Source organism: Scatophagus argus, chromosome 4 (genome assembly GCF_020382885.2).
Source record: "Scatophagus argus isolate fScaArg1 chromosome 4, fScaArg1.pri, whole genome shotgun sequence".
Taxonomy (NCBI): Eukaryota; Metazoa; Chordata; class Actinopteri; family Scatophagidae; genus Scatophagus; species Scatophagus argus.
In genome coordinates, this window is record NC_058496.1 from 11,028,170 (window position 1) to 11,041,031 (window position 12,862).

At 41.9% G+C, this 12,862-nt stretch overlaps 1 protein-coding gene across 5 annotated transcripts in view; it reads right to left on the minus strand.

The window, feature by feature from the left end:
• The window catches only part of pde4d (phosphodiesterase 4D, cAMP-specific), a 160,228-nt gene that overhangs the window by 5,481 nt on the left and 141,885 nt on the right, over window positions 1-12,862 (minus strand). For all 5 annotated transcript variants that reach the window (XM_046387674.1, XM_046387673.1, XM_046387675.1 and 2 more), the window contains 6 exons: window positions 10,354-10,466; window positions 2,384-2,477; window positions 1,824-1,999; window positions 1,590-1,688; window positions 1,313-1,477; window positions 987-1,086 (listed from right to left, as the gene is read on the minus strand). In XM_046387674.1, coding sequence (XP_046243630.1) covers window positions 987-1,086; window positions 1,313-1,477; window positions 1,590-1,688; window positions 1,824-1,999; window positions 2,384-2,477; window positions 10,354-10,466 — 747 coding nt within the window. The remainder of the gene's footprint in view (window positions 1-986; window positions 1,087-1,312; window positions 1,478-1,589; window positions 1,689-1,823; window positions 2,000-2,383; window positions 2,478-10,353; window positions 10,467-12,862) is intronic.

Below are 12,862 nucleotides of genomic sequence, written 5' to 3' on the forward strand. Positions count from 1 at the left end.
ACACACTTTGTGTGTTAAGTGTGTGAGACTGTGCAGTGTGTTTTCTGCTCTGATAAGGTATTACTAATGCTCTTATGCAACAGACACATGTGTAATAGGTCTCCAAAATGGCTGTTTAAAGTAATACCCGGTGGTTATAAACTTTATTTGTTTGTGTTTTCCTCTAAATTGTCAAATCAAGGTGGTATTTGTAGCACCCTGAGCCATGAGTGAGTCAGAAAAAGCAAACAGAGGAGGGGTTCAGTCTCTTGAGTGAGGACACCACGGAAAATCCACAGTCCTTACAAATATAATAAGGACATTTTTTTTTGTCTGTCGCTTATCCAGATCAACGAGGAAAGAGATGTTGCTGAAATTGCAGAATTGGAGGCAGAAATTGCAATGATGGCTACCTCACAACCAAAACTGCCTGCAGCTGTATGCATGGTTAGATATCTCAAGGGGACATTCATTTGCCTCCAGCTACATCTTTGGGGGTCTTTGGGGAGATGTTTTTCTCCTGTTTCCCAGGAAAGGGCACTACTGAGGATATTATTGATCTCCTCTTTGAACTCCTCTGCTTTGGAATCACATGTCACAGTCATTGCACCTGACTAAAGAAACACATGCTGGTGAAGACATGCACGTGTGTATGCAAATAAGTTCTCCATATCGTATATTACATATATATATGTGTGTGTGTGTGTGTGTGTGTGTGTGTGTACACGTGTGAGCTGTTTTGAACATTTTCTCATCAGTGTGTGGTAAATATGCATCATATTCATATTCATTTTATATATTACACATATATTGCATAATCACATGAGAAAGGATAACAGTCTGTAATATGCATGTGTGCATGTGTGTTCTCAGGAGGGAGGGGCCACAGTGTGTCTGTTCCCACCTGGGTATCAGACTCTGAGTGTGTTTTGCGTTAGTGAATATGCACTGATAACACTTCTGGGCCAATGACGTAGCTGTTAAGACAGCACCGTATTTAGACTCACTGGTGTTGATGAGGAACTGGTTGGAGACTCCAGGATGGTCCACATCGTGAATTGCACTGGCAAAGATGGCAGCTAGGATCTCAAGGTCTGTGAACACAGCCTGGTAGAAAAGAACCAAGCACAGGAGGAAGGAGGGAGGGGGGCAGCAGTGAGAGAATCAAATTGCTGGACAAAAATATCCTCGCAAGTAAGAGCCATTGATTGGACTTTGAGCAGGACTTTGATTGAAGCTGATTGTTGAAGCATGGGCTGCGTGTTTGCGCGTATATTTCTGAGCATGTGTGCATGTGTGTTAATTTACTTTGCGTGTGTTTGTGTGTGCACACCTCGAGGGCAGGGGTGGATAGCAGCACGTGAGTTGACTGGGTGACGTCAGCAGCATGTATGTTGTTATGGTACGCCACATCGCCATGGTAATGGTCTTCTAAGGTCATCAGGTAAGTTATAAAGGTGTCGAGTGGAATTTTAAAAGTTTTTAACAAGTCTCTCTCCTGCAAACCAGAAACACAAGCGTGAGTTTATGTTTACAACAATATCAGGATTCAGCAAGCATTTATTTCGTCGTAAAGGAATAAGACAAAAAGAAGAAGTGACAGTCCTTACCTGGAAAATCGTGTACATCATGACTGTCAGTGGCCGATTCCCAGAGAACTCTGAGATTTTAAAAACATTAAGGCCCCATTTATTCACATGCTCCAGCTCCTGAAAATGGAAGAGACACCATTAATAATAAATCATCCTTTTATCTTTGCTTTCATTGTTACCTGGGCCCCTAGCACAAAGTACATCACAGATAGTGTGCGCTGTATATTTGTCAAGACACACACACACACACACCTTTGCGAGTTCATCCTCGGTCTCGGTCTTGACGCCAAAGCGAGGGATATTTGAGTTTGTGAGGCTGGAGGAGTGTTGCAGCTTTTTCACCCCACTGATCTGAGACATGGGCTTGTTCTTCTTCTCTTTCTCCTTTTGCGTCTGAGGGGATGGCATCTCCACTTCGTGTTGCTTGTCTGGAGACATGCAGTGAAACACAATGTGAGTATGACAAAGTCTTTTACTGCATGCGATTTTGGGTATATGTTGTAGATGTCAAACCAGACTAAAATTAGTTTTCTTCCTGTAAATAGTGACTGTACTCGGTATGCAAGTCCTTCTACATGCTGGTTATTAAAACACTTTTACTTTGTTTGGGATCTTAATAGTTCTTGTAGTTTAAATGAGGTTTCATAATAATGATATGTACTGCTTTGGCAATATGCACAACTACTGACTCATTCTGAAGCTTGGCACCATATTTCAGGAAGGATGCAGATTTTTTTTTTCTTTTCTTTTCTTTTCTTTTTTTTTAAATTCATTCCAGACCTGTGAATCTATCTTCCTGGGTCATCACTCACCCAGGAAGGTGCTGGAGATGAACTCAGACACCTGGTTCCCAGAGCGGCTCATCTCCGATAGGTGAGTCAGCTCCCTGTTCAACATCCTCTTGAACTGAAAGCGGGACACACACACAGATAAGGGTTTCACAAAGTGAAAAAAAAAAACAAAACACTATTTAAACAGCCAGTACTCAGAGGTAGCATACACATATTGAAATAAATACCCAGGAACCACAAATGCAACTCAGGAGCTGAATAAACTCTGCTCATTTGAGTGTCAATGTTCTCAAAATATATTATTTCATATGTTGCATGAGGCACATTCAGAATGAGGTCACCAAAACAAAACCTTTTATTTTATTAAAATCACATTTTCATGATGTCAGTGAAGAAATCAAATGATTTTATTGACACAGATCCTCCCGCTGGCTGATGCCTTTTACTAACAGATTCTTTCCATCACAGGAGCTGTACCCAGGAATTTCACCATTTCTGGTGTGACACACACACACACACACACACACACAAACACACACACAGCAGGTCAGAGGGCTACAGCCAGGGATGTACGTAATCAGTAACCCATTTTCCCAGTTTTTCTTTCAGATTCTTTTTTTTCTTTTCTGCCACACTGCCTGCTCCTCCCTGCCTCTCCTTCAGCCTTTTCTCTCTCTTCTCTCTTCTGTGCCTAATTGGAGTGGCAGACCCAAATTTAGCTCCAGCTTCTGATTTGAAGAACAAACTGATTGATGTGGAGGAGGATGTTTGAAATCAGGTATTTTCCAAAGTGGTTAAAAAACAAAAATGTTACACAATGGACTGCAAAACAAAAACCTCTGAAACACAGCCGCTGCATTGTCTGAATCATTCTGGCTTCGGCCAAAATGCTTAACATATGTATATTGATTAATTATGTAAATCAATAATGATCAATTAAAATGGGGTATTACAACACTGCAGAGTGCTTACTGCGCAATTGCGTCTTGACATCCTATTGAAAAACACCCTTAGGCATTCAGTGGATGGCTTTTTAAAATGGAGACACAACAGGCAGAGAAGATTTGTAGTGTGCTTTTGTCAGGTAACAAGAGCCAGTAAGGCAGAAAAGTGACAGAGCTTTACGTACATGACATATAATTACTAAAACAAATCATTAAATGACAGTCAGATGAGGTGACTGCAAAAATTGAAGAATTGAAAGATATTTTTAAATTCAGATTTGTGGCTAACCTAAAATAAATAAATAAATAAAAAAATCCTCATTACATCAAAAAATATGGAGCAACCCAACTACCCAGAGGATTGCTGACCTAAAAAAAAAGTCTTCAGAGCTCTTACAGTTACTGCTTTATTTCATCTAAGAGATCCTTTGTGGAATTAAAAAAAAAAAAAAAAAAAGCTAAAATGACAAGTATTTAACAATTCAGTGGGTGTAGTAAAAGTGTCCGTGCTTTGAAATACAAACTCACTTGAAAATGTAACTACGTTTTTCTATGCTGCACATCCAGCCGTGTGTCTACACCTCCCAAAGCACCATCGCTTCTACGCAACACGGATACATCAAATACGAAAAATGACACACCTATGGAGCACTGTTTCATGTGCGACATGTTGGCAGGGAGCTTATACACAGTATGTTCATTTAATTTCATGGTTTTACACCCCTGTCAACCAAAAACCCAAATCTGGATCAAGGCTCAATTTACAAAAAAAGGACTTCCACTCTCTGGAAATGAATTTAGGAAAAAAAAAAAAAAAAAGCAGAGCAGAATAATCAATTAAAATACTACATCTTACCTTTATATATCCCCAGGACACTGACAGCAGATAATTTGCTTCAGGCATTTTGACAAATCAACAAAATAAATCCACAAGCAGAAAGATACAGGTTTAAAGCCCAAGTCAAGTTGAGCCCACAGCTCGGATGATAAAAGCACTAGGCAGTTAGTGAAACAAAAACAGCCCGCAGTTCTTGACAGTAATAGCCCTCAACCTGAAGAGCTTCAGCGTAAATCTGCTGCAAAGAGTCCATAAATGAAGCATCATGTTTCTGTTCTGCAAATATCCACAGAAATGAGCCCATGTTCCAGTAAGAAGAGAGGTGAAGCAGATTCTGAGAGAGGAGAACAAAGTGGCTCCCCAAAGATCTGATGAGAGCATATCGTGACCACACACACTGACATGTGCACACACACACAAGCACTCTCTCTCTCTCTCTCTCTCTCTCTCTCTCTCTCTCTCACATACACACACACAAACACACACACGGATATGGGGACACACTGCTGAGGTTGTGAATAATTGATGATGTTGCGGATGCTTGGTAGATGCCAAAGCACCAGGACGGCAAAAAATGTTTCTGTCAACAGCTCCCAAACAGGGCTGGCTCCCTGACTGCTTCTGTGTGTGTGTTTGTGTGTGTGTGTGTGTGTGTGTGACACAAGCTCCCATGTGAAGAGCACAGGCTGCTTCTCTTGCTGTGTCACACAACAGCAGCAAATCAGGGCCCAGATATGAAAGAAGTGTGAGCTCATCATCACCTCTGATTGGCTTGGATTGGAACGGAGTTGAGGTCACCTGCTGTGTGATTGGCTGGGACTGAAGTCAGTGGAAAATCTACCCCTTGCCTTTCCTTCCATTCCTGCAGTGCAGCGGGATGGGATTTTGTGCGTGCATGTGTGCGTGCACACATACTGTACATGTTTGCTGTTGTGCATGCAAGGCATTTTTGTATTACATACAACAGAGTGTGTGTGTACGTGCCTGTGTGTTGACTGACCTGACCTTCTGTACAGTATTATGTGCAAGCACAGGTTACCTCATCCATCATGCTAACAATGCTGAAAAACTGAGGTCAGCTTTCATGCCAGTATTCATGCGAGGTGAGTCACAGTAACATCACTGATGGGATGATGTAAACACACGAAAACCAATTAATCTTGCAAAAAGGAATGAGCGTCACAGTTATCTGAAGTGGGCTCAGTAGGACTGAAAATCAAAGCATGTGTGTCCACACAGGTTGCTGTGTGTGTCACGGAGCTCAAGAGGTTGTCGCTTTAGCTGGGAACAAGGACCAAACCTTATTAAAGGAAGCGTTTCAATGGAGTTTTTCCCATCAGTAACAACATGAATGGTCCCCTCGTGCATTAAACTGAAAACAGAATGCAAGTGGGAATAATGCGTCATGAACATATTTCACATCTCTGCCAGCTATTTCTATTGCCACTGATTCAACAGCGCTTTGTCATCTGCTGTTTTAATGTTCATTTGTAATCTCCCAGGACCATCTACACAGACAAGAAACCACAGACTGCAAAATATCAGGTCAGACGAGCAGCAACAAAACCTTCATTGCAAGGGTCATATAATACATCAGATGATAAAGCATAAAAATGTCAGAGGCAGTTGGGAGAATCTCACTTGAGAATATTTTGCAGGTAAAAAAGGTACAGATCACCTGAGTCCTAATGATATGGGATATCTAGGGTGAAGTAATGATTAGTGACTAGCAGGGATGGGTATTGAACTTCGATACTGAAATGAAAAGTAAAAGCGTATGACACTAAGTAATAAGTTTGAGAAAACAAAAAAGTTTTCCATTTAATCTTTAATGTATAGACAGTTGTGACAGGCCTCATTCATCAGGCGTTCACTTCCAGACGAAGCTCACTGGCGATAATTCATCATTTTGCTTAGCTATTCGTTGATCAAATAGTTCCTAATTTAAATCAAATGTATGGCAGTTTACAAAGGTTTTATTCTGACAATGTTTTCAGAACATTTAACACTTATGGCTTCTTTTATCTGAAAAAAAAATCAGTAGAATTAAATAAACTATGTATTTGTAAACTTTGACAATTAAACTTCACAGATGAATTATCCCTTCTTCTTCTCAATAAGAAAGTCCAATTAACTTGGAGAAATAAAGAGATAACTAATCAAGGAATAATGACAATGATGAACAGCACTAAAATTCAACAAGCGTTGATACAAAAGGTTTGTAAAAATGGCACAACTTGATTCAGACTTCTAAACACTGAGCTCAAACTCACTATAAAGCCCAGTGAACGCGAGTGGAGTTGCAGGTCTGCATGTTCATCATCACAATTATCCTTTTCACATTGTCGCACTGTTTTCACATTGTCCTTTGATATGTTGTTGTTGTTATAAAATATGGATTATCATCACTTTATTGGTGATGGGGGCACACTGAATTATACAGAATTAACTACAGGTAAATAAAAAAAACAGCTTTTAATTCTGTACAGAAAGTTTAATTATCAATCATGAATCTCTTCTTTCTCTTGGTGTGTTTGTGTGTGCGTGAGTGGGCATATGCACATGCACGTGTAGTGTGTCTATAATGGCTCAGTGGCTACAGGGATTGAAAAGGGACCAAACCTGTCTCTGCTTAGTTTACACCCCATCTTGACAGCCTGCCCGGCACTGGGAGTAATTTACAGCTACACTGGTGCAGATGAGAAAACTGGCTAACCGAGATCCAGTGCCTTTGATGGACTCAAGAGCCAAGCAGGCCAGCACACGCTCACTACACACACATACAGTCTACTCCTTGCAGAAGCATATACACAGATATAACACCCACAAACACACCTCTTATCCACACAGACCTCCTCTCTCCATCAGACAAATATAGTACACGCACATATTGATAGGTTAGCCAAGAGGTGTGAACACAAACTATTGGGTAAAAATTGGAAAGTGTCACACCAAGCTTAGCTGTGACTTGTGTCCAATTTGTTCTTTGGCGGAGTTACCGAAAATATCCATTCCCTGCTGTATTTAGCCCAAGACACCTACAGATCTCTGCTGCATTTGTTTCTTTTCTCACATTGCACATTCATTCTGGTAACAGACACCCCCTCTCCGCAAAACACACAGAGAGAGCAGGAACACTAATCGCCGCTACTGTGTTCAATGAATGTATCACTGATGGTAAGTAAGTCTGCTGTCCATTCATGATCTTAACAAAATGTGGTGATGAAAATCTGCACAGCATGTAGGAAGGTATCATTATAAGCGGCTAAAGGGTAATGTTAAGGGGAAAGACACCAGTGCGACCTACATAAACAAAACAAAACAAAACAAAAAGAAAAGTAAAGAACCTTTATTTTAATCGACCTAACCTTCTCTGTTCAAAAAAATCCAAAAGAAAACCTTATGGCACATTGTTCAGTTACTGAAGAATCATAACTGACAGAGTGATGACCCAATTCGGAGTCATTTCCTGGCTGAGGTAGATCTAACTTTTGAAGACATAGATGAACATAGCAGAGTACAGTAAATCTTACAGTAATCTTACAGTAAAGCTTAAACAAAAAAAAAACACCTATGAAGGTAACAGAAGCATGCCACAACTTTTTCTGAAAATGTAAAAGCCATTGTGGAAGCCCCTTCACCAACATGTAACTGAGCTTAAAAAGATTTATTTGGTGTCCTGGTAACTAAGAAATTCAACAAGTATTTGTATGGGTGTCAATACATTATCTATACTAATCATGAGCTGTTTCATCTAAAAGAAGCAGATTGATCAAATGGAAATCTCCACAAGTGCGTGTTGTGTGCAAAGAGGAAAACAACTTGCAAACGTAAATGTATTGATCAGCGCTTGTGTACCAGAAAAAAAGTCAAAGAAAAGGAAATAAACCTGTGCTGATCACGTCCTTGGTGACTCACCAGTGGATGGAATAAACATCACAATGGACCAATAAAGACAAAATGTCAGAAAAGTTACTCTGTCAGTGAATGCCTCTGTGCTGTGTGTGTGCCAACATATTATTTAAAACAGCAACAACACACTCAGGCGTCTTTAACATTAAGGTTTAAGCCAGGTTGTGCAGCATGTGTGGTGGCCAGATGGGAGATTCAGGCATATGCTGGGTGTATGACTTCTCACCTGTATACTCCCCTCAACCCCACAATCCCCCTCAAATACACCTCCAGAGAGAGCAATGCAAACCTTTAAGGAAGTAAAGTAACAGGAAAAGTGACACTTCCCAGGGAAAATGATCCAGATTCCTGTTAAACCATCGCATCACTCCTCCTCAAGGATCACTCCTGACTCAATAAGATCTATATGTGACCTGTAAAAACCCAGTGCCAGAGCCAAAGTTTAACAGAGCCCGTCAACAATCCGGACCATGGCACGATCAAAGCACTAAAAAGTTTTGCTCCATCTTATCTTCACCAGAAACTACTCTTTCGACCCTGAGGTTGGTCCGAGCAGTCTGAGCAGTTACCTCAGGAAATGATCAGAACAAATGTAGATGTAAAAGTAGAACAGGTAACTGAAAATAGACATCATTTGCAGAGTATGTATTTCAGCTAGTGTGAGATCCTTTATGGCAAATAGGTATGTCAACTTTAACCTTATGTTATAAGAGCTCTTGAACTTAAAAGAGTAACTCAGAGAAGGCTAATATTCAACACTCACATGCATTATTTCACCAAACATTATATCATTACTGATTGGAGGATGTTGGAAGCATATAAAAAAACTGTACTGCTTCCAGAAAGCAAACACAATGCACCAGCAGCTACACACAGTGTGAATGCTAAAGGACACAACTAAAGCACACATACTGACAGTGATTTTCACAGGAATATCTCCTGATATCAGCTTCAGAAGACACAAGATTCAGATTGCTGCTGCAGTTTTATTCAGAATACGTAAAGGGAGTTGCATTTTATTATTTCTTTTTAATCTCAGCCTTCCTTCATTGATGAATCAAGGCTCATGCTGAGTGTTGATAAATGAAAGTCTGCAGGATACAGACATAAAGTAATGGCTATGTGTGGGAGATGTAGTGACTGTCTTACCTATGGTGTGTGTGTGTGTGTGTTGCTCAAGTGAGGCTGGTTAGGCCTGTTGCTGTTGCCATAACAACCAGGCATGGCTGTGCTGGTGAGCAATGGTGAGTGCTCAGTAGATGCTACGGTTTTCCTGCTCACTTGCGAATGAGGTAGGTGTCCCGGTTATGCATGTGAGTGTGGTAACATCAGTGGTGAGTGTGCACACGCAAGCATGTGTGTGTGATTCCTTTGTCTGTCTGTCCTCCCCACCTCTAATACTGGTCCATCCCCCCTTGTGTGACATCACAGTGTGTGACATCACCAGAGCTGATCAGCATTCAGAGTGGCAGAGCAACCTCCCAACGCACACACATACACACACACAGGAAGCGACTGAGCATGCTCACAGCATATCTCCCAGCCTGCATGACGATGCTATCACTAACACACATAGATAATACAACACAGTCTAATGTGTGCCTTGATGGCTGAGTGCTGAAGCACAGAATACATACAGCTTATAACCAAATAATGATTGCACTGAGCAACACAGGCTGTAATGGTAACTACTGTGAGATGATAAACACTAATGAACAGGAAGAGAGGCCTGATGGCAGAGGAGCAGGTCACACATGTAGGAGGTGATGTTTATTCAACATAACATATACCATACTACTATGGATTGGATCTACATGCTCCTGTTATTTTTTTAGATAGCTTTCATGCATATCAGCTTGGCTTCTCATTGAGTAATAATTCACTGAGAATTTCAGAATTTGCTCACACCCTAAAGATTTTCTTTCTAGTTTTATGTTTCTTTATTCATGTTGCATGGTATGTGCGGATTGATCTCTAGCACTAAAACATTACACTACATACACACTATAAAATGTCACACTCACACCAAACTTTAATATCACATCCTGTTCACATCAGCTACAAAAAAAAAAACCCAAAGTGAATAGTGAATCCTGGGTAGCAGCTCCTGAACAGTTTTACAAAATTAACATAACACATTCATATAATGAGGCACATGAAGTCTGAATGGAAAACCCAAAGCCTTTATCACTGATTCTAAAAGATGCTACAAAAGTTGGTGTCCAGAGATGGAAGATGGAGGCCTTGACTCGACAAGTTGGTATGAACTTTCTTTCTTTTTTTATTATTATTCTTACCTTGTTTGAAGCCATCTCGCTGACTGAGTGTCTTGTCTGCAGTGTCTCCAGCTGGTCCAGACACCAGTCCAGCTCCTCCAGAGTCTCAGTGGCCAGTTTCTGGTAGGCCTCCTCTGCAGGGGCAAGACAGGAGGGCAAGGGGTCAGTAAGGGCCCGCTTCAGAGGGCTAGTGGACGGTCCAGGCCCGGGGTCTCCCACCCCACATACAGCTAAGCTGGGATACCCCGAGTAGACACATGGGTGACTCTTCATAGTGGACAGGTGAGCCAGCTGTGCGGGTCTGGGAGTAGGGCCTGTTGTCCTGCAGCCGAACCCACAGATGAACGGTCACAAGTCAGCTGTGGAAAAGCAAACTGATTCCCTTGGTGAAAAGAAAGCTCCAGTGGACTGCACTGCACTACAGTTCAAATCCTGGATTCTTCCCCCTTAAAAGTAAGTCAGATACAATCCCAGGAAGTACAGTTGTAGGTGACAGATGGCAAACAGCCACCCCCAAGTCAGTTGTGGGTGTTCAAGTGAAAAACAGTAATTCAAAAAAAAGGAAAAAAAAAAAAACAAAAAACACAGGAACCCACAGAGCATAAGGAGCAACAGACTCACAATCTGCCTTACACTGCACACATCATCACAGTCAGCGATCTAGGTGCATGAGGTTTACGCTGTCATTCATGAGAGAGATGAAATTCCAGTCATGTAGCAGAATGAACAGCAGTCTACTTAGCAGGCCCATGTCTGCCATAGGAGGGATGGAGGGAAGACAGGGACGGTGGAAAAAAGGATCCGGTGAGAGACTCAGAACCGGTCAAGATCCATGTCAATACTGTCCAGCACGGAACAAACACGAGATTGTTCACAGCATCCTGACAGGGTTAACAAATACAAAGACATCTCTCTCTCTCTCTCTCTCACACACACACACGGACACAAACAGACACACACATGCATACACACGCACACTCAGCCCAGACGAAATGCTAACCATAACACATCATGATTTTGTCTCCTTAGCCTCACTGCCAATAAAAACATCCATGGTATCCAGGAAGCAAAGGTTATAATCCGGTGCTGTGTATGTGTGTGTGTGTGTGTGTGTTGGATAGTGTTTCCTATAGACGCTGTGTGTATAGGGGGTGGGCTGCTGTTGCTTCGGCGTCCCTGGTAGCCAAACGTGCTGCTCTCCCCAAGCTGTACCTAAAGCCTGAGAGGACTGCACTGTGGATGGGGAAGGGAGAGTGACAAAACACGGACTGGAGTTCCAGAGGAGTGGAGCCTGAGCTGGGAGCTCCCTATACTGTGTGTGCACGCATGCTAATATGTGTTCAGCATACAAATAAACCAAAACAGAGAGGTAAACAAATAGATGGCTGACGATATGTAAAAAAGATGGAGGAGTGTTGTCGTGACAAGCAATACATCAAAGCGTCTTTCCTTTTAATGTGAAATTGAAAACATGCCCCTTTTCAAAGTCAGCCTATGTTAACAGAAAATGTCACCTTGTCAGGAGCCAATTGATATTGATGCCTTGACTAATTTGGCAAAGCACAGGCTTTTAATGTTATGTGATCTGTGATCTGGGAGTGGAGTCACTTTAACCGTAATTCAATTACACACGCGAGGAAAACAGTGGCAGATTAAAACACACAAGATTTGTGTTTACATTCAGACTGAAAGATGCACACCATTTTTGTGCCCACGCTGGACCAGTGACCGTCCCTAAACCTCTTTTGTCACCTCCTATTCTCAACAATTTCCCCCCTCTCCCGCTTCATTGTCTTTGACAAATCTCTCCCTCCTTCCATTAGTCCCCCCTTCCTCTCCCACACTCTTCGTTTCCTCCACTGATCTCTGAACATCCTTCCTCCTCCCTCCTTTGTCTCCTTTCAGTCTCTCTCTCTCTCTCCTCTTTCTTTCTCTCGGTTTCCCTCTCTCTCTCTCTCTCTCTCTCTCTGGTGTGGTGTCAGTGGCTGGGGTGCTACTCTTTCTGACAGCAACTGCACTGACGTCAATGACATTCTTCTCATGCTTAGTGCGACATCAGACACCGGCGCTCGGAGAGGCCACTCTGCCGCACAGACGCAGGGCTGCAGCCAAACTATGTACCGGAACACTCAGCAGTGAAGTTGGACTGTGAGAGGGAGAAGATGAGAGAGGAGGAGAATGAGGAGGAGGAGGAGGAAGAAGGGGAAAGAGGTGGGAAAACATGCAGAGATGACAGACAAGTAAGAGGAGAAGCTGAGATGTGATGTGATATTAATCGTTCAGACGGTTCATATAATGTCGTCATGTATTTTCCAAAAGGTTTGGAATTTCTAAGATGAGCCATTAACTTCAAATTTTACAAAAATGAACCTGTAAGGTACCACGTATGGAAACCAACAGACTACACTGTACCACAGGTGTCTCTTCAAAATGAACTGTTGCTCAGAGCAACGCTGTGGGAATGGGAATGGTATGGATAAAATGAAAAGAACAACAGCGGTAACCTTCATCTTTAGTACCTTCACTCTGC